This window comes from Papaver somniferum, chromosome 2, assembly GCF_003573695.1.
Source record: "Papaver somniferum cultivar HN1 chromosome 2, ASM357369v1, whole genome shotgun sequence".
Taxonomy (NCBI): Eukaryota; Viridiplantae; Streptophyta; class Magnoliopsida; order Ranunculales; family Papaveraceae; genus Papaver; species Papaver somniferum.
The window spans coordinates 78,628,018-78,650,987 of record NC_039359.1 but is presented as its reverse complement, the minus strand read 5'-3'; the positions used below and the strand labels follow the sequence as shown (position 1 = coordinate 78,650,987).

The 22,970-nt window shown below is 36.5% G+C and overlaps 2 protein-coding genes and 1 non-coding gene across 3 annotated transcripts; 1 reads left to right on the top strand and 2 right to left on the bottom strand.

Moving 5' to 3' along the window:
- Positions 1-246: 246 nt before the first annotated feature.
- On the bottom strand, positions 247-1,670 carry LOC113351446. The gene is made up of 3 exons (XM_026595429.1): positions 1,058-1,670; positions 518-943; positions 247-281 (listed from the first exon to the last, which is right to left on the bottom strand). The coding sequence occupies exons 1-3, from the start codon at positions 1,668-1,670 to the stop codon at positions 247-249; spliced, it is 1,074 nt and encodes a 357-aa protein (XP_026451214.1).
- Positions 1,671-10,023: 8,353 nt separating this feature from the next.
- On the top strand, positions 10,024-10,095 carry TRNAM-CAU. Its single transcript has one exon. It is a non-coding gene; the product is annotated as a tRNA-Met (tRNA).
- A 335-nt stretch (positions 10,096-10,430) lies between these two features.
- LOC113348128 (nicotianamine synthase-like) lies at positions 10,431-11,527 on the bottom strand. The gene has a single exon (XM_026591835.1). The coding sequence runs from the start codon at positions 11,403-11,405 to the stop codon at positions 10,542-10,544; it is 864 nt and encodes a 287-aa protein (XP_026447620.1). The 5' UTR covers positions 11,406-11,527; the 3' UTR covers positions 10,431-10,541.
- Positions 11,528-22,970: the final 11,443 nt, after the last annotated feature.

The following is a 22,970-nucleotide window of genomic DNA, read 5'->3' as shown; positions in this document are numbered from 1 at the left end:
GAGTCATAAAAGGGAAGACGAACATGTTTGCTAATTTGACAAGAGTGACAAAGATTTGGAGAATTATCCTTATTACATTGAATAAAAGATTTTGTGCGTAAAGTATCGAGGACAGCTTTGCCAGGGTGGCCGAGGCGACTATGCCAAACGGTAGGTGAGCATACGACAAGAGAATATTGGTGAGGTGGTGGCGAAAAAGAGGATTGCACGGCGGAGGTGGTGATGGGATAGAGCTCCCCAGAACTATCACATCGGAGAATAGTCTTCCTCGAACTCAAGTCCTTCACAGAAAAACCATAAGGATCAAATTCAACAGACACATGATTATCAGTGGTAAATTTTCGAACAGAGATTAAGTTTTTGATGATGGAAGGGACGACAAGGGTGTCGTTGAGGTGAAGGGTGTGAGTTGGAAGATTTATGTACTTAGAGCCACTAGCAGTTACCGGAATGCTATTGCCATTTCCCACCAAGATAGAACGAACATTACTAGAATTAAAAACTTTTTGTAATGTACCTGGATCCGAGGTGATGTGAGAGGTTTCTCCGGTGTCCATATAGAAATCATCATCAGGTGTCCGAATGCTCATAGAGCTGTAGGCTTCGGCGATATCTGACGGTTGTAGGTAGTCTGTGGTCGGAGCAATGTAGGCTTGCGGTGATCGACCGGCAGTAGGATGGCGACCACGACCGCGTCCTCTACCACGGTTCTGGCGACCTCGTCCGCGGCTGGCAGGTGAAGCAGCATTCCAGGGAGAAGCCCAGTAGGGAGTAGCCGGATATGGGCCAGGTGCAGCAACGTTCCAGGGAGTAGCCGGATAAGCCCAGTGTGGGTAAGGAGGAAATGGGCTTGCTGGGTTGGGCAGTAGTGGGCTTCTGTTCGATTCAGTAGGGAGTTGCGGTTGAGAAAGCACTGGGCCTGTTGGATTTGGAAGCAACGGCGCTGTGCGATCCAGACTTTGTTGATGACGCTGTGCAACAACAGGAAGGTGATGGGAGGTGTGCGGTGTTCCGGCAGCAAGGGCAGCATGAGTATTTTATGTAGATTGATGTTCACGGCGAATATCTTCAGTGCGTAGTTGAGATCGAGCAGTGTCAAACGATGGCATCGATTGTTGAATGAAGGAGGCAACAGTATTATATTCCTCCGGAAGTCCATTGACAAGCTGGATAACTAGTCGTTTTTCATCCATTGGAAACTCGAGGTCACTCAATCGACTGGAGAGTGCCTGTAGCTTATCACAATAATCATCAACGTTGTTACAGTCAATAAATCTTAGATTGACAAACTTACTTTCAAGGCTGGCAGCGCGGTTTCGTTTGTTGTCTTGGAAGAGACGTTTGAGATGATCCCATAAATCCTTCGCAGTTTTTCCAGTTTTGAGAACAGTCAGCATCAGATCTTTGGTCATGGTGGAGAACATCCATTGACGGCATAGGGCGTCAAGCTGTAGGATGGTGGCATCGTCAAGATCTGGTGTGGGGGAAGAACTATCTATAAGAAAAAGGAGGTTGTGCGCTTGAAGATGAAGTTGAAATAGGAGAACCCATGAAGAGTATTCGTCTTGTTTGATATCTAGTGTAACAGGGATCAAAACTTTGATGTTGGAAACGGCGAAAGCCGGATGTAAGGTGTTTTTATTACTCGGTAAGGATCGATTGTTTGCCATTGATGATTATTGGTGTTGTTGGTGTTTTTAGAGGAAGAAGAAGGAGGACCGTTTTTGGCCTCTTGATACCATATCAGATGTTAATCAATCCGTTGTTTATTCTTATTCCATAAAATCATATAAATAGAGTTACAGGAAAAATCTGGGAAACTTTATTGCATATCGTATATTCTCCCAGATAAATAAGGTAACAGAAATATATTGTCTATTATTCTCAACGTGCATATGGAATAATGATAGAGCTGATTCAGCTCATCAAATTACTACTGTGACAGCAGAGGTGGGGTTAGTTGTAGCTTGTAAGTACTATTATGCTTATAAAGCTGGTTTATTTAAAGCATGCTATTTCTTTCTGTTAATCACTTTGTTCAAGGATTATCGAAGTGTCAAAGCATAGGTCTTTCTTTACCTGGTCTAGCTTTTCGCTCGTAATGTTTAGTTATTCGTTTTCTGGTACTCAATAAGAAATAGGAAATTCCGATTTAGTGGATTTTTAGGATTTCAATGGCGAAGATAAATAAAAGCAACATGAAGAGGAAATGGCAGGCCAACAACAAGAAGAATATCCCAAATGTACGCTCCCCTCTCTTTGTTTCTTCAATTTAGATGTTTTTCTTTTTTCTTAGGGTTTTATTGAAAAAACTGAATTTATTATTCAATCTACACACTGTATTATTGATGAATTACTATTGTTGTAGGAATCTATGTTGGGTGCAATAATTAAAAACAAAGAAAAATCAAATAAGCAAAAGTTATTGATACTTAGCTCCTTTATAATGGAAGTGATTGCTTTGACGAAACGAACAAGCTCCCCGTATCTCCGCAACAGCAACAAGGCAAAATTTTGGAAAATAGAGTGAGTCACGTGTTCAACACGCTGTCCTTAAGACATTAGCGCCCGGCTACACTCAGGAGTGATGCTATAGCCCTCACAGGACGGATATCTCCAGGATAAAACACCCTAATACACCTACTACTAGCATATGTAGTAGATGCTCAACTTGAGCTTGGCAACTCTGAAAAAACCGTAAAGGAAAATCGCGAATGCTTAAAAACCGCTATAAAATATTTTCCCTTAGGGGTCCCTCTAAAATATAGAGCAACCCCTTTCCCATAGATTTTACAAAAGTAGTGAATTTCTTTATATAATTGACAAATACAACTTAAGAAGAAAAACTCCCCGATGTGGGACTAAAAGGTTTATATAGTTTCTTAAAACTACTAAAAATTGGAAACTCCACGATGTGGGACTAAAAAGTTTCATTCACAAAATAAAACAATAAATTATAATTTTTTATTAAAACTTTAAAAAATTATTTTTTATTAATCGTTTTTCCAACAATCCCCCACATGAATGAAACTCAATAAAACATGAAAACACAGATAGATCTTGGTAAATAAACATCCCAACCTCGCGTTCCAAACAGACTGATCGTGCAAGTGTTGAAATCAATAGTCATTTCTACGTCCTCTCCCTCACACAAAAGTGTGTTGACCCCAGGGTCATACTATGGATTGCATAAATCATAATAGTATTGAGAGCTTTCATCTTTAATTCTCACATGGTGAGACTATAGGTATCTTTCACCAAGTGAAAAAGCATGAACTAGTGAACCTTAGTGACCTTTAGGTCCTAAGTTTCAGTAATACCAAAACCATCAAAATGAAAATCACATAAAAAACGCAGGAAATACCATTTTAGGCAGAGGTGTCCATGAGGTCTTGAACCTTTGCTTAGTGAGATATTACCAGAATTACTTGCTAGAGACAGTGAACTATGTCTTGAACTGCTAGCATTTGATGTAATTCGTGATAACAACCACGGGTGATATCTCCAAGATTGCTGCCAAGCTCGCTGTGCCGTTTTGTGTTTGGCCCTGGACGTATCCTGTTTCTCAGAATGCTCTAGAGAATCAGCTCATATTCTCACAGGAAGCGACCCACTTCCTCATTCAGATAGGTGAGTTTCCATAAAGAGTGTTACTGCTACACCCCACTTCAATCTTAAATTGAAACTATAGAACTCATTAAGACTTATTAAAAAGTCATCCTCCACATGCAGTCACACTATCACGTCTACACCATAGGGAAGGGACAGAGAATGAAAATCTCTGATAGTGTTTACCTTTACCCACCACAAATTAGTTGTCTCATTCGAAACCTTGATCATGGGATCTCCAGTCAGCAAGGTTGAGTATCCTTCATGGAAGTTTAATATATGAGCTTAAGCCCCAACCCCCTCGATGCATTTTTAACTATCTCTTTGTACAAACCTTTCGTCAAAGATTGCGCGATATTCTCCTTGGACTTTATCCAATCAATGGAAATAACGCCGATTGAGATTAGTTATTTCTTAGCTTTAACTATTATAGCTTGGCTAACACAATGTATAGATATAGCTGGCACAGGCCTATGCCAAAGAGGAATGTCTTCTAAAAACATCTTAGGCACTCGGCCCCCTCTCATGCTTTATCTAACGCAATACTCTCAGATTCCATAATGAATTGAGCGATATGTTTGTTTGGAAATCTTCCAACAACAAACCCACATGTTAGAGTGAAACCATATCCACTCGTAGACTTAGACTCCTCTGAGTCAACTATCCAGTTTGCATCATAAAGTCCCAAGGACAACAAGATACCTTTCATAAATCAAAAGAGTATTTTAGGTACCATAATACTCTACTCAGTGCATCTGAATTCTCTTGCTCTGGACTACAATTATATCCACTTAACTTACTCACAATATAGGCAATGTCTGGACTCTTACAGTTCATTAAATTCATCAGACATCCTATAACTTTTGAGTATTCAAGTTAAGATACTCCACTACCCTTATTTTTCTTGAGACTACAAGAATAATCGTACGAAGTACAAGCAGGTTTACAATCAGACTGATTGTATCTCTTAAGCACAACTCAACATAATGAGAACGACTAAGACTTATAAATGTTTGATTATCTTCTAATCCTCATCCCTAAGATTACATCAAAAGGGCCCAAGTCTTTCAAGTCAATGTTCTCATTCAGTGCATGTTTTTAGTGGAATTGATCACATCTATGTTTGTATCAAGCATATCATCAACATACAAGCATACAATTACACAGACATCCTTAACAAGTTACTTGTAGACATACTTGTCAGATTCATTAATTTAAATCCACTATCCATTATCACATGATTAAATTTTCCATGTCACTGTTTACGTGCTTATTTGAAAACCATACAAAGATTTTTCAAATTACAAACTTTGTATTCACAACCTTTCACTACAAAGTCTTCAGGTTGATCTATGTAAATTTCTTTACCTAATTCACGGTTTTAGAAAAAGCTGTCTTAACATCCATCTGATGTATCTCTACGTTCTTTATGGCAGCAATAACAATTAGTATCTCAACGGAAGTAATTTCCGTCACAATTGAATTAGAATCAAGGAAATCTACACCTTCTTTTAGTTTATAGCCTTTAGCTACCAACTTAGCTTAATATTTTTCCACAGTTTCATCTACCTATCGTTTCCTCTTAAAGACTCATTTACATCCCATGGTCTTACAACCTGGAGGTAAACTAGCAAGCTCCCAAGTCTGGTTCCAACGGACTGAGTCCATTTCACTAAATGAAGCTTCTTACCAGAATGGGGTTTCAGTAGATATTAAGGCTTCTTTACAAGTCTGTGGCTCAGACTAAGCTAGGCATGTTATGAAGTCGGTTTCATAAGAAGTCTCAAGTCTAATTATTTTACTTCTCTTAGGCTCAACATCAACTTCATCTTCCTTTAAAATAAGTTCTGACTATTTGAAGATAAATCTAGGGGATCAACAACACATCTCTAATGAGGTACAGGTTTAGAATAAACATGTTCAAAGAACTCAGCATCCCTAGATTCCGTAATAATATTCACACCAATGTCAGAAAAAATCAGAACACACAACCAAAAATCTATTTGTAGAAGTATACTCAATATACCCTATACGAAAACACAATCAACATTTTTGGTTTCAATCTAGTTCTTTTAGGAAGAGGAATTACAATCTTAGTCAAACGCCCCCACACTTTGACACATTCATAAGAAGGTCATCTACCGTTCCATAAACCATATGGAGTTTCATCTGATTCTTAAAAGGGTACTTTATTCAGGATATACTAGTTAAGAGGACTGCCTCCCCCCACAAGGCCGCAGGTAATCCTGAACTAATCAACATGGAAATTATCATCTCCTTAAGGATACGGTTGTTCAAGGCTTCTAATAACTTCAACAGGCTTCTAAGGCGTCATCCTTATCCTAAGCAAGTATACAAGATAGTACCTCGTACAATCATCTACGGAAGTTATAACCATCTTTTACCACAGTGGTTTTGGGTTGAACTCATGTCAACTAGGCCTAACTGAATTAATTCTAAAGGCTTAGAATTACTCTGAACATTTGTGCTAAAAGATTTTATAGCATATTTTGATTCTTCACAGATTTCACTTTTGTGTTCAAAATCCAAACTAAATTTGGGTACGAAGCCTATGCTAGCCAGTTAAGCATTGACTTATAAGTTTACGGTTCCAAGTCTACCACGTAAAACAATCAATCACACAAAGATATCACAAGAATCAACTACGTTCACATCATCAGTTTTTCCGTTAAGCTTATATAGACCCAAAGTCCTATAACTCTTGCTTAAAAAATCACTGCCTAGTTACAACAAGTTTTCCAGATTCAATTAAGATCTTAAATATTTTTCCATCTACAACAGAACAAGATACAAGATTTTCGCATATGCTCGGAACATGAAAACTTCATTCAATGTGAGAATATTACAGATATGAGCTTCTGCTCGACCTTTTCCTTTTATGCAACCTCTATTGCATATGAGTTACTCAATAAGAGTTTCTCGACATCCCCTATCCTATGATAGGAGGTGAACAGGTCTCTGTTTCAACAAACATTCTTGGTGGCTCCAGAGTCCACCTACTGGTCTCTCACATTGGTTATTAAAATAACTTCCGACATCATGCCACCAAACTCGTTCTAGTTTGTTTCAACTAAATTAGCATTAACTTTCTACTTATTAAGGTTTTTATGTTGTCTACAATTTACTGCCGCGTGGCCAGGAATTTTACAAACATAACACTCACCCTTAACTAAAGTAATTCCGGATTCAGGTTTACGAAATATACCTTTATCATGAAGACCATGCTTAGAGTTGCGTTCGATGTTCTCACCTTTGCCATCTTTGGAAGATTTGTTTCCAACCACATGCGGCTATTAGCCATGTCCCTCGGAGATGACACCTTTATTCACAAATCACAATTCCAAATCAGAAAGTAAAATATGAGTTTTGAAGATAACATCTATATATACAAACTTCGTTTGAATCAGCGTTTCAAAAAACTCATGGTTACCCCACAAAAATTAATTTAGTTAACAACAATTTTCTGCTCGTCAGAATTTTTCAGAAACGTTTTTCTGTTTTGTAAAATATCAAAAATACTTTTACAACTCCAAAAATTCTGAAATTTTACGCGGGTAACTATCAGGATGTCTACTACGTTGTGTCAAAAGGGTTCATCGAAATTCCTTCTAGATTAAAAGATAAAATTGAAACTCTACAGCTGACCAGAAATTCGTTTTTGTTTTTTCACTCCACAATTAACATCCATGATTCACAAACCAATCAATCGTTTTCGATTATTACAAATGATAATGTCTTAAGATTGTTGGGTGCAATAATCAAAAACAAAGAAAAATCAAATAAGCAAAAGTTATTGATACTTAGCTCCTTTATAATGGAAGTGATTGCTTTGACGAAACGAACAAGCTCCCCGTATCTCCGCAACAGCAACAAGGCAAAACTTTGGAAAATAGAGTGAGTCACGTGTTCAACACGCTGTCCTTAAGACATTAGCGCCCGGCTACACTCAAGAGTGATGCTATAGCCCTCACAGGACGGATATCTCCAGGATAAAACACCCTAATACACCTACTACTAGCATATGTAGTAGATGCTCAACTTGAGCTTGGCAACTCCGAAAAAACCGTTAAGGAAAATCGCGTATGCTTAAAAACCGCTATAAAATATTTTCCCTTAAGAGTCCCTCTAAAATATAGAGCAACCCCTTTCCCATAGATTTTACAAAAGTAGTGAATTTCTTTATATAATTGACAAATACAACTTAAGAAGAAAAACTCCCCGATGTGGGACTAAAAGGTTTATATAGTTTCTTAAAACTATTAAAAATTGGAAACTCCACGATGTGGGACTAAAAAGTTTCATTCACAAAATAAAACAATAAATTATAATTTTTTATTAAAACTTTAAAAAATTATTTTTTTATTAATCGTTTTTCCAACAATCTACTGATAAAAAAGAGCCAATTACTCAACCTGCTCCTTATTTTATCGTAGTTCATGGACCTCCCAAGGTGATTTACTTAGTAACTGTGAGTAGTTTTTACTTCTTTACTGGAAATTTGGATTTGAAATTTAAAGCCTAAAACTGATGTGCAGGTTGGGAATTCCATGTTGATTTAGCGTCTAGTAAGGCATTATACCAACCATAATCTTAATGGTACTGCAGGGCCCCATTTCGGTCATAGCAGGTATGTTATCTTCATTGTTTTGACTTATTTTAACTAGTAGACATTAGTTTCACAATCTCATTGTGCTTTTGGTTGAGTGTTTTTGTTAGGTGAACAAAGACGGATAGAGTTTGCAGAGTGTCCTACTAATATCAATGGCATGATCGATGCTGCAAAGTATGCTGACTCAGTGATATTCGTCATCGATGTTTGTTATGCGTGCGAAATGGTATGTTACACACTTACACTTTACTTTTGTGATACACAAGTTTAGGAAATTCAGCATGGGTGTTCCAAGTATGTTCAACTTTTAAACAAGCTATAACCAATAAGTTTGCCTTACTATAACCAATATGTTTGCCTTACTGCAATATGTTTTTGCTGATTTCAGGAAACACTGAGTTTGTCAAACTTTAAAAAGTTCATGGCATACCCATGGTTAGTTTGGGTGTTTACACATCTTGACTGCTTTGAAGATATAGGTGAAGATAATGAAGAAATACGAACAGCACACTTCAAAAAAGATTCAGGAATGAAATATACGAAGGAGCACAGATTTCTGCCTATCTGCTCCAGTTGACGAGATGTAAGTATATTTGGATGGACATATCTAACTAGCTTCATAAAGTTCTTATTCCAACACCCTAGCATTTTGTTCATAACATTATCCTACTTTTGATTCCAACGGACTCGCGAAGAGGGTAAAAGGAATATGAAAGTAAATTCAAGGAGTGTACAGCATGATTTCTTATCCATCTTGTGATCTGCAGGTATCTGGGGCAAGGTATTCGCGTACCGGCAAGCTTCATATTGGTTATAGAGTTCCATCCTTTGTCATGGCGATCTGCACATCCTTTTGTGCTGATAGATTGTTTAGAAGATATCACTCCTACAGACAGATTGTACATGGATAAAAACTGCAATAGAGACATGATTTTGTATGGTTACCTCCGGGGTTGTGATATCAAGAAAGGAACTAAGGTACTTGTTTTGGGTACATTCACTGATAACGAACTTGATTTTTATTCCCATCACTATACATGAGTTATTTTAGATAAAATAATGTGTCACCATCTATGTTATCATGAAGAAAACAGCAGTGTGTCTTATGTTTCGCTTTCATTCATCTTCTTCTATTATATCATGCTTAAAAAAAAAAATTGATAACAAAGTGTCGTTCTGACACAGCTATCTTATTAATGAGAGCATATCCGAATGAATCTGCTATAACATGCTCCTAAATCACAATTTGCTCATACTTTTGCAGTCTTTATTTTCCTTCATATTTTCCTGACTTGTGCAGATTTGTTTAATTGAGAAGGGTACTGAAAATACGATATTCAGTGCACATTTTAGGTAATAAAGATAAAGAGCGGCCTATTTGTTGAATTTTATGGACTTCTGGACAGGGCTCATTAGCGGAAGAATGGGAACAAAAAAAAGGTCATAGTGATTATTAGTAAAAAATTATCCTTGTGAAAGTTGTACTACTGTTCTAGTCCATTCCCCTTGGTTTTTTGCACTTTCTTTACTTCTTTTGGCACAAGTTGTACTTGCATTTTGTTCCGTCAATATATGGACTAATTAGCTGTGTTACTTCAGGTGCAGGTGCATATTGCTGGCATCAGTGATTTCCCTTTAGCTGGCGTTACAAGCTTAGGTGAAACTCGTCCTTTACCACATATTGATGGCACTGATCTGAAGGTACCCACTGCAGATGTTTTAGTTTTTACTTTTTGCTTGAGATAAACAATTCTTCATATCTATCTTCAATTCTTAAACAACAAATCAGAGTGGCGCAGCGGAAGCGTGGTGGGCCCATAACCCACAGGTCCCAGGATCGAAACCTGGCTCTGATAATGATTCTTTTTTTTTCCTGCTCCTGATCAGGAGCTAAATGAAATGGCTGGATTGGTGGAATACTAATATGCCATATTCTCGGTATGCTAATTCATTTTTTGACTTTTGATTTAAGTAATCCGTTGGATAGCCAATTGGCAGATAGAAGTTAATTGGTATATCTCAACATAAGTTGAAACAGTAGGTGCAATACCCCTTTGCTGGGTTTGAACTATACTATATTTATGTGGAGCTTGAATGACACTGACTGGAGTGGACTAGACTAGAAGTAGAAGCAGATAAACATGTTTATTAACCAAAGAAAGTGGCACTAGAAACCATGCATCCGAAGACATATCAAACATAATTTTATTGAACTAAAATGGGACATACACCTCACACGCTCACAACATCCATAATAGGAATTTTATTGAAGTGGACATTTCTCACTTTCACATGTTGAAGACTAGTACTGGTACTTACTCTTACTTTTACGTGCAACAATCACCGAGTTTATGACGTCGTCCATCGGATGAAAAACAGCAAGAACCTCGAAACCTGGTAAATCACTAGGCTCAACAATTGGGTATAGAAAACCACGAGCACCATGAGCACTCCTCAACATTAATAAGGACCCTGGTTCCATATACTTAGCTAGATGATCAATCACTTTGCGCTTATCTTCTTTGTTCAAACCAACCAAAGCAGCTAAGAAAACGACTTCATAGTCGCTTAAACCAGTAGTAACATCCATGATATCAGTATCATGAAATAACATACGCTCGGACAAGTCAGGATCTGCAGCTACCAAGTTAGAAGCCAGAGCATTGGCTGATCGGTCGATATCATAATTGTGAAACGTAGTGGTTTTCAGGTGGTTTGAAGCCAATACTATCGACGTGAGAGGGAGGGGTCCGGATCCGATGAAAGCGATGTCACTTGGGTTTGCATTTGTGATATAATTGCTCATTATAGTATATTCAAGACGGCCAAGTTTGATGTAATTGGTGTAGTATGGAAAGATGTTAATATGATCAAGTGGGATATCATAAGAACCTAATAAAGATGAGAAGTGTGATTCTAAGAGACCTTCAGCTTCTCCACAGAGACGAATGAGTTTGGAACGGATTCCTTGAACTTTTCCTGGTAATTTGGTCACATCAATTGGAGATGGTGGCATACAAGTTAGGACAAGTCGAGTGAAAAGAGTGTCGACATCTTTTGAAGGTTTGAGGCTTTGTAAGGTTGATAGGTTGTCATAGATCTCACAAACATTTTGGATCAGAACTTCTTCTTGATCACATGAAACCAATGAACCCAATGAACCCATGCTGACAATCTAGCTGTGTGTGTTGTTTCTGGATACTGAGAGCAAAAACTTGAAGTATCTTTAAAGCGGATGAAGTATTGATGCTGAAGAGAATTTGATGACTGTTTGATTGTTTAACGTCCAAATATAGTGGCTATTTATGGACCGTATTTGCAATGATATACACAATATAATATGGCTGTTGTGAACATGAGCACGGCGTAACATAGATCTTAGGTCAGAAAAGTGGTCATGTGGTTTTTAAGGCGCATATGGCCTCATAGCTTATGGAACGAGTATATCTGTTGACATATATAACACACCAAATAGTATATGGCCTCATAGCTTATGGAAAACATCAAAATCAAAATCTATAGAAACATAGTTTATTACGGTATATTCATTTTTACATCCAACTTTTCTTTGCAAGGTCGTTGTCATATGATTAGGTTTATTTAACAGCCAAAAGATATCACTTGTGGCAAATAATACCTGGATTAGGTTAATGTGACATTCAAAGATCACTTGTGACTATAATACCTAAATTTCGAAAAAGATATATTTCACATTCTCTAAGACTCATCTAGGTGTAACAGTTGATGTTTACTAAGGCACATGAGTTGAGAGTGGCAGTTGTTTTCTTCCTGTTTTTCCTCTTAATTCATACCAAATACAATGATATTTTCTTCCGACCCACAAAACCAACTGAGAATAACTATCAAACCATTTTTAATCTTCATGCCGCTCAGTTTTTCAAATGCATACGTTCATTTTTCTGGAGACATACATAGAACCTTATATGGCCAAAAAGCTAATTTTGTATATTATTTTATGCTTGCAACCATTTTCATTACATGCATATCCAGCATATTGTCTAGTGGATGCATATAACATGTTGTCATTTGTTCAACGAATACATTATACATACAGATACAACATTCAACCATGTTTTGTAGGCCCAAAAATAAGGCTAGCAAATCCGTGCAATGACGCAACATCCCAAAGGGAGCGTCAAAGCTCATAACTTATGTGAAGGGTTTTGTAAACTCGAGAATGAGTTTTGAGCTTTCATGAATTTCTTATACTCCGCAGTAAATAAAGCACTCCATATATAGTTGCTTTCTTCAACTGGTGTGTCTCTTAAGTTGCGCCTAATTTTTGAATTCTTTTTTGTCTGACTTCCGTCAATCTTGTGAGTTGAACTTTTCTTTTTCTTGACAAATTTTAATTTGTTCTTATTCAAAGTACTTAGTACTTTAAAAGTGCATTTATAACACAATTTTCATGCATATAATGTTAATTATTAGTATATGAAAAGAAAATCGTTGGTAATTGCTTAAACGCGCTGCTGAAAATTAACCAAAGTCAACCGTTATAGAGAATAATGTTTTGCTTCCTTGTGCAAGGACCTTGTGCTGCACTTTCGATCTCTGCAGTCCTGGAGCATCAACAGGCATGACCATAGTAAAGCGGCTAACTCACGGGGTATGAAGAATATCTGACTAAAAATGAATGGATTAGGTTCGGTGTAAGGATTCCTAGTGAAATATGGAAATATAGGACAAGTGGGAGAAACTGCTCGAGCTAAAAAAAAAAAAAAAAAAAGAAAAATCTCCCAAATTATCTTTTTGTCATCTTTTATTTATTTGTCTAAGTTTATCTCTCCTCCACAACGAGTGATCCCAATTCCCAGGGCACCCACCACTTGTGAGAGTTACATCTTTGCATGCAACAAAGAACTCAAAATCTATCTCTCTTAAATTTGGTTGAAACGGTAAGACTCTGTTGTTGGTTGGTAGAAGAAAATTCTGTTCAAGGATCCGTGTATTTGATTCAAATTTGAAATCCTAAAACTAATTCAATTTCAACACATCCCACAATCCTTCAACAACAACTTTATGTTTGACCAAGTCAACATTGTAAAGCTCAAATGACAAAATCCTATAAATACTCCCACATATCTCATTATATTCCAACATCATCGTAATTAACCAAAAAATATAGAGAGAACTAAAATATATATTCATAAACCTATAATTTCCCTATCATATTAACCATCTCCAAGAAAAAAGAAAAAAATATAGAAGAAAGAGCTAAGATATATCCACTTAAATCTCATTTTTCTCTTGTATCAACAAACAATCATCAAGAGGATATTGTCATTCACAAACATGGGTCTAATCAAAGAAAGAAGAGATGTTCTCAACGTAATCGTATTTACTGTCTTATCCATTTTCTTGTTCATCAACAGTTCCCAACATGTTGAAGGGATAAGGATATTACGAGAAGACAGAGATTTGTTATTGATGAAAACAGAAAATGAAGGCGTTACCGACTCGAATAACCAGCTTGAATTTACAATTTATCAGCAGTAACTACAAAATAGGTGGCTTCTAGGGACCGCCATTTTCCAAAACCGTCCCTAGAAATTGTTATTTAGGACGTTCATGATCTGACCGTCCCTATAGGTCACGGAATAATTAATTTAAGGCTATTTTTAGGCCGTCCCTAAGAGAAAGTATGACAAAAAAGTATTAGTGACGGTAGAATAGGGGACGGACACAAAGCCGTCACAAATGCTTTTTGGGACGGTTTTAGGGCTTCTTGGGACGCTTTTTGGCCGTTCCAAGAGGCCTTCTATTTTGTAGTGAGTCATTACAAAGTAGGACATTTCCGAATCCTCGTTCACCTTCTCCGTGCACTAATCTCTCTGGTAGAGGTAACAGTGGTAGATGTCCATCGAGTGCCATGACGACCATGAACATTGCTGGTAGCCTTGAGGATAATGAAAATGTGAATCAGAAGACTGACGAGGTTGAAAATAGAAACAAGATTGAGCTTGTAATTCATCCACAGTCCTTACAGAGAGCAGTTCCAAATCCTCGTACACCATCTTCATGTACTAACTTTCCAAGAGGATCTGGTGGTAGATGTCCATGAAATAGTAAGATAACCAATGACGGTTATTAATCCAGCTCGGCCATCTGCCATCCCAAAGAAGATGAAGTTGCATAACTAGATCGTAGAGAGCTTAATCTATACTAATATATAGGATTTGATTGGTATGCCGTAAATATCCGATCCTTAATTAGTCCACTCTGATATTTTTTTATTCTTTTTTCTTTTGCATGGGAACACATTTTAGGCAAAAGTCTCCGGTTGTGTGAACCATGCAAAAGGTGCATGATCAATTGACCATGTTAATTAATAATTTTTTCCCAATTAAGTTGGGTAGTAAATAATGTAATATAATATTACAAAATTTGATGATGTGGTTTCTTTGTTTCCAAACACAGATATCAATAAATTTCACATGGTTGTTATTACGGGTACTAATTTACTTGAAGTGTACCAATTCAAAGGTGTTTTGTCTTATTAGAAATTTGGTATATTCCAAATAATTCGGTACCCTTATTAGTAACTTTGTAAATTTCAAGGTCATAGTCTGAATAATCATTTTTATCGACATCAATGGTAGATTTTTTTCTTTTTCTGTTTTAAATTATTATTTTAATAATTTGGCACCCCTTACTATTGATGTACCACATCAATGGTAGATATTTAATAAAATGGGTTTAATTAATTTTCTACAAACAAGTTAGAAGGAATTTTTTATAGATTAAGTGGGTTAAGCATGACCTCCATGAAAGACAAGACAAGAAAATAAGAGAGACTACCATGTTATAAATACCAAAACCTATAAATATAGAGTCGTTAAAGACTAGACCAACAATAACGCGACGGATAACATTTCATATGTTGTATTTTGTGTCTTGAATACAAGTGTTAGTCTTGTATGAGCCTTATTCCTTTAGAGCCCAGGTGATAAACTTTTGTTGCACCAAAATTAGGTATCAGGAGAATAAAAGGAAAACCTATTTCCTTTTGTTAGTAAGGGAAACTCATGTAATAGAGAGAGAAAGGGAAGCACCAAAAGGGGGCTAGGGTTCTTGAGAGGGGATTTGGGGAAAACACCTTGTAACCTTGTTTAATCATAGTGGAATCGTTTCATTGTCTTCGCAAGTAGATATAGATCATCTTGATCGAACCATTATAAATCATTGTGTTGTGTGTGCTTGATTTTACTTTGATTTCATTTCCATTTTCAATTCTTGATTGATTGCGCTTGATTGAGCCATTTTTTACAACAAATTGGTATCAGAGCTCCGGGTGGGAGCGATCTAGGATGAAAATGAAGGCGTTACCGACTCGAATAACCAGCTTGAATTTACAATTTATCAGCAGTCATTACAAAGTAGGACATTTCCGAATCCTCGTTCACCTTCTCCGTGCACTAATCTCTCTGGTAGAGGTAACAGTGGTAGATGTCCATCGAGTGCCATGACGACCATGAACATTGCTGGTAGCCTTGAGGATAATGAAAATGTGAATCAGAAGACTGACGAGGTTGAAAATAGAAACAAGATTGAGCTTGTAATTCATCCACAGTCCTTACAGAGAGCAGTTCCAAATCCTCGTACACCATCTTCATGTACTAACTTTCCAAGAGGATCTGGTGGTAGATGTCCATGAAATAGTAAGATAACCAATGACGGTTATTAATCCAGCTCGGCCATCTGCCATCCCAAAGAAGATGAAGTTGCATAACTAGATCGTAGAGAACTTAATCTATACTAATATATAGGATTTGATTGGTATGCCGTAAATATCCGATCCTTAATTAATCCACTCTGATATTTTTTTATTCTTTTTTCTTTTGCATGGGAACACATTTTAGGCAAAAGTCTCCGGTTGTGTAAACCATGCAAAAGGTGCATGATCATTTGACCATGTTAATTAATAATTTTTTCCCAATTAAGTTGGGTGGTAAATAATGTAATATAATATTGCAAAATTTGATGATGTGGTTTTTTTGTTTCCAAACACAGATATCAATAAATTTCACATGGTTGTTATTAGGGGTACTAATTTACTTGAAGTGTACCAATTCCAAAGGTGTTTTGTCTTATTAGAAATTTGGTATATTCCAAGTAATTCGGTACCCCTTATTAGTAATTTTGTAAATTTCAAGGTCATGGTCTGAATAATCATTTTTATCAACATCAATGGTATATTTTTTTCTTTTTCTGTTTTAAATTATTATTTTAGTAATTTGGCACCCCTTACTATTGATGTACCACATCAACGGTAGATATTAATTTTCTACAAGCAAGTTAGAAGAAAATTTTTATAGCTTAAGTGGGTTAAGCATGACCTCCATGAAAGACAAGACAAGAAAATAAAAGAGACTACCATGTTATAAATACCAAAACCTATAAATATAGAGTCGTTAAAGACTAGACCAACAATAACACGACGGATAACATTTCATTTGTTGTATTTTGTGCCTTGAATACAAGTGTTAGTCTTGTATGGGCCTTATTCCTTTAGAGCCCAGGTTATAAACTTTTGTTGCACCAAAACTAGGTATCAGGAGAATAAAAGGAAAACCTATTTCCTTTTGTTAGTAAGAGAAACTCATGTAATAGAGAGAGAAAGGGAAGCACCAAAAGGGGGCTAGGGTTCTTGAGAGGGGATTTGGGGAAAACATCTTGTAACCTTGTTTAATCATAGTGGAATCGTTTTGTTGTCTTCGCAAGTAGATATAAATCATCTTGATCGAACCATTATAAATCATTGTGTTGTGTGTGCTTGATTTTATTTTGATTTCATTTCCATTTTCAATTCTTGATTGATTGTGCTTGATTGAGCCATTTTTTACAACAAATTGGTATCAGAGCTCCGGGTGGGAGCGATCTAGGATGGCAACAAAGTATGAGATTGAGAAATTTGATGGAAGGAATGGTTTCAATCTATGGAGGCTAAAGATGAGGGCTGTTTTAGTACAACAAGGTTTGGTGAAAACTTTGAAGGGGAAAACGGGTTTAGGAGCAACATTGAAGGATGAGGAAAAGGATGAAAAAATGGAGAAAACACATGGATTAATTTTATTGTGTTTGAGCAATGAGGTCTTGAGAGAAGTTGCGACGGAAACGACACCGGACGGGCTATGGAACAAGTTGCAAAAGAGGTATATGACTAAATCCGTAATTAATCGTTTATATCTTAAGAAGAAATTACGTACTCTTAAAATACATGAAGGAATGTCTATTATAGATCATATTGATGATTGTAATAAAATTCTCTTGGATTTGGCAAATATTGATGTCAAAACTGAAAATGAAGACCAAGCATTGGGTTTTCTTTGTTCCTTACCACCATCTTATGATAATTTTGTTGATACCGTAATGTATGGAAAAACCACAATTTCCATGGAAGACGTTAAAGCGGCTTTGAAATCTAAGGAGTTAAATAGGACGGGTATTGATGGTAAAGATATGGGTCGTTTGTAAGAGGAAGAGGAAACCAAAAGGGTGGTTTAGGTAGAAAAAGATCAAAGTCAAGGTCTAAATCTAAATCCGGTAAATTCTATTGCTATTTTTGTAAGTAACAAGGGCATTTTAATAAGGATTGTCCAAAAAGGAAGAATGTTGAGAAGACTATGGTTAAGTACAAGCAAACCCAATCCGGTAAATTTTATTGATATTCATAGTTAAGCACAAAGATGAAACTTTTATTAATTTCAAGAAATGGAAGACTATGGCTGAGAAGCAAACCGGAAGACAAATCAATGCTAGGAGACGGAGAGACATAGTTTGGAATTCGTGGAGGTGAGTTCAATGAGTTCTGCAAGGAGAAAGGGACTGTGAGACACCGCACAGTCAGAAAAACACCTCAGCAAAATGGTGTTGCAGAAAGGATGAACAGAACCATAATGGAGAAGGCAAGGTGCAATGCTCTCCAATGCGGTTATCAAGAGAGTTTTTGGGCAGAAGCAAGCAAACACATCAGCTTATTTAGTGAACAGATCTCCATCGACTGCCATTGAGTTAAGACTCCAAATGAAGTTTGGACAGATACACATGCTAATTATGAAGACTTGAAGGTTTTTGGATGTCCAGCCTATCCTCATGTGAATGAGAGGAAGCTAGATCCTAGAGCAAAGAAGTATATATTTTGTAGGTATGCATAGGTGTGAAAGGCTACATGTTATGGTGTCCTGAGAAAGATCAAACAAGTTTCTCATCAGTAGAGATGTGAAATTTGTGAGCAATCAATGTTGAAGCAAAAGAATGAAGATTAGATGGAAGAGCAGAAGAGGGTGTTAGCGATAAGGTGAAGCTTGTGACCAGGTGGAACTTGAGATGCAAGTTCAAGGAAGCAATGCGACTTTCCGATGATGATGATGATCAAGACATTGTTAAGAACCTGCCCAAGAAGAAGAACACAAGTTCATCAATACAATCTTATAAGAGACAGAGAGAGGAGGCAAGTTAGAATACCTCAGAGATATTCATGTTGATTTTGTTGCATATGCACTTGCATTGGGTGAGAGCATAGATAGGGATGAGCCAAGAACCTATAAAGAACCAATAGTGGTGAAGAATCAGCAGAATGGGGAGCTTCTGCAATTGAAGAAATTGAGTCTCTTGACAAGAATGACACTTGGGAGATAGTTGAAAGACCTAAGGGACAGAAGATTGTGGGAAGCAAATGGGTCTTCAAGAAGAAACAAGGTACTTCATATGGTGAAGGAACAAGGTACAATTCAAGTCTTGTGGCAAAGGGGTTTACACAAAGAGAAGGGATTGACTACAATGAGGTATTTTCTCCCATTGTTAAACATAGTTCTATTAGAACATTACTTGCTATGTTTTCTTTGAATAATTTAGAATTGGAACAACTAGATGTTAAGATAGCTTTCCTTCATGGTGATTTGGAAGAGCGTATTTATATGCAACAACCAAGAGAGTTGGAATTTCCTGACAAAGAAGACCATATATGTTTGTTGAAGAAATATTTGTATGGTTTGAAGAAATCTCCAAGGCAGTGGTATAAAAGTTTTGATACGTTTATGTTGGCAAATAGATACGACAGGAGTAAGTATGACAGTTGTGTATATCACAGGAAACTCCAAGATGGTTCATTTGTGTATATAATCTTGTATGTTGATGATATGTTGGTTGCTTGCAAAGACATGTTAGAGATGCAGAAGTTGAAAGTGCAGTTGAATAGTGAGTTTGAGATGAAGTAATTGGGTGCAGCAAAGAAGATATTGGGCATGGAGATTATGGAAACCGAGCTGAAGGAAAGTTGTATTTGTCCCATAAGGCTTACATAGAGAAGGTGTTTGAGCGGTTTGGTATAAAAGATGCGAAACCAGTAATTAATCCTTTGGCAGCTCATTTTAGACTCTCTAGAAGGCAATCACCTCAAACTGCAGATGAGGCAGAGTACATGTCTCGAATTCCATATGCAAGCGCAGTTGGTAGCATCATGTATGCTATGGTTTGTACAAGGCCGGATATCGGAAAAGCTGTGAGCGTGTTAAGTAGATACATGGGAAATCCCGGAAAGGCTCATTGGAAAGCTGTAAAGTGGATTTTAAGGTATCTAAGGGGCAGTACAGATGTTGGTTTAGTGTTTGATAAACACTATGGTGATTCGACAGATGTTGTGGGTTATGTTGATTCTGATTATGCAAGTGATCTTGATAGAAGAAGGTCGTTGACAGGTTATACTTTTACATTGTGTGGTAGTACTATCAGTCGGAGGTTGGTTTTGAAAAGCACAATTGCATTGTTTACAACTGAGGAAGAGTACATGGCACCCGCGAAGGGACTGAAGGAAGGTATATGGTTGATGGGTTTGGTTGGTGATCTAGGATTCAAGCAAGAGAGTGAAGTTTTGTTTTGTGACAATCCAAGTGACATTTACTTGACCAAGAATCAGATGTATCATGAGAGAACGAAGCACATCGATGTCAGGTATTATTTTATCAAGGATGCAATTAAGGAAGGTAAAATAGTGATGCTAAAGGTTTCTACAACAGATAACCCTGCAGAATTGTTGACGAAGACGGTTCCAAGTATCTGCTTGAACTTGGTGTTGAGAGCCCTTGAAGGGCTACAAGAAGACGATGATGATGAATGGTGATGATATTCAAGTCAACGTAGAGATTTGTTGTATTTTGTGGCTTGAATACAAGTGTTAGTCTTGTATGGGCCTTATTCCTTTAGAGCCCGGGTGATAAACTTTTGTTGCACCAAAACTAGGGCATCAGGAGAATAAAAGGAAAACGTATTTCCTTTTGTTGGTAAGAGAAACTCATGTAATAGAGAGAGAAAGGGACGCACCAAAAGGGGGCTAGGGTTCGTGAGAGGGGATTTGGGGGAAAACACCTTATAACCTTGTTTAATCATAGTGGGATCATTTCGTTTTCTTCGCAAGTGGATATAGATCATATTAATCGAACCACCTTAAATCCTTGTGTTTTGTGTGCTTGATTTTACTTTGATTTCATTTCCATTTTCAATTCTTGATTGATTGTGCTTAATTGAGCCATTTGTTATAACATGATATAAGATAAAAATTATATTAGATTTTGGCGGTTAGATCATCCGACCGACTAAGCTTGGTATCCACCTTTAGCAATCATGTCAAAACAAGAAATATATGACCTCTCATTCCCATTGTTGTAAGAAGAAATTAAAAATAATACAATAATGAAAAACGATAAATTATATTTGTCGTCCTATGGATTTAGCCAATTTATAACATGTTTTTCATATTATATTTTTTTTTCAACTTTCTTCTCTTGTTTATGTGTTTTTTTTATTCTTTTTTGTTTCGTTTTGAGAAAAGGATTCCATTTTATTAAAAAACATAACATGATTAGAGTGCCATTAATTAATAAGTAGCAAAGAATCGTGGAACATCAAGAACATACAAGTACATGTCCGAGTATTACGACAAGAGAAAGAGAAGAAATACTAGGCAACGACACATTACAAGCATAAAAACCCGATTAAATTAGAAGAGAGGCGGTTTTCTAGACATAGTCTAATCTTATGATGCTGAATCTTCTTTGAAAAGAGATATTTCAAATCAAGAGTTTTTTTTTCCTAATTCTTCTTAATCGGAAGAGTCCAGGTTTAAATGACAGGAACTCGTCGCTGGAGTGCTTCAACCAACAAAGAACCAAATATTCAAAAATGCAAGGAAGAAATATGAAAAACACGTATCAAAAAACCCATGAAGATGCAGTATGGTCAACAACAAAACAAATGAATAAAAGGTTTGGTCAAATGATTTAACACAAATTATCGATTTAATGAACTTCGAAAATCGATTTACAACGTTAGGATTGTCCAAAACTTATTAGCCACAAGAGCTTAAATAACACATAAAATGTGGACAACATGTACAAGCTACGAGACCATTTATCTCTTTGGAAACCAAAAATATAATAGAAATTTTTAATATTATAATTTAGTGTTTACTAAATCGTGTTCAATAGTTTATCTCTGAGTCTTTAAATTATTTCTGTAGTTCTAAAATTTTCCATTCATTCTCCAAACATGCACACGGTGCATGATCAGTTGGTTAGGTTAACTTGTTCATTTTCTTTTCTCCCCAAAAATAGATAAATTCCAACTGTTAATATGTACTCCATCCATTTATATACAACCGGGAAAAAGATCCAATTAGGAATCGATCCCAAAGAAAAAGAGAGAAGACAAATAGCCAACACCGGGAGAAATATCACCACCCATAGGTCACGTACGTTGAAATTTCGAAAACTAAAAGCAAAAGGGCATTTCGTAATTTATAAATGTACGTCAAAGTCAACAAAAAGCATGCTAGATTGCGACTTCTGTAATCCGTCTTTTCCTTCTCCGGCATCTTCTCCGTTTTAATTTGCTGATAGGAGCTTTGACCGTGTTCTTGTCAACTCCTTGATTAAAACACTTCACTAATAGATATTCCAGTCAGGAGCTAGTATGTTTGGTAAAGTTCATGTTCCTCTATATTTAATTTCACCTATAACATGACATAAGTTCGCCTGTTAATTAGAAGCTTCAATTTTCTTCACACCATTGAGTGCCGTATGTCTCTTAGTCGAGCACAGATGGGTATATATACAACAATGTTGCAATAGCAAAAACAACGACAAAATCATCCACAAATCTTAAACACAAGCACTCCAAGTATAGACACACAGCTTATGTTGATTTTTAAGGCTTGTGACCATAGTTGCTTTTTTAGTAGTGAGTACTTAATTGTTGAAACGGTACGAGTAGTGTTATTTCTTGGTAAAAATGATATTCTGTTCAAGGATCCGTGTATTACAAGACATTCAGTCAAGGTTCAAACTTGAAATCCTTAAACTAATTCAACTTCAACATATCCCGCCCTTTCTTTTACTACAAACAATTTTATGTTTGGCCAATTCAACTCAAAGCTCAAATGACAAAATCCTATAAATACAAAAGAGCTCATCATCCAACATCATCATTCATACCAAAAACATATAGAGAGAGCTAATATATCCTTTTAAACCTAATATTTCTCCAGATCACATTTAACCATTTCCAAGAAAGAAAGAGCTAAGATTTAATTATCCTCTTGATTGAGTCTCATTTTTCTCTTACATAAACAAATTAATAATAAAGAGGTTTAAATTCAGTTCATTTTCTTTTCATTCGCAAAATTCAGAATATGGGTCTAATCAAAGAAAGAAGA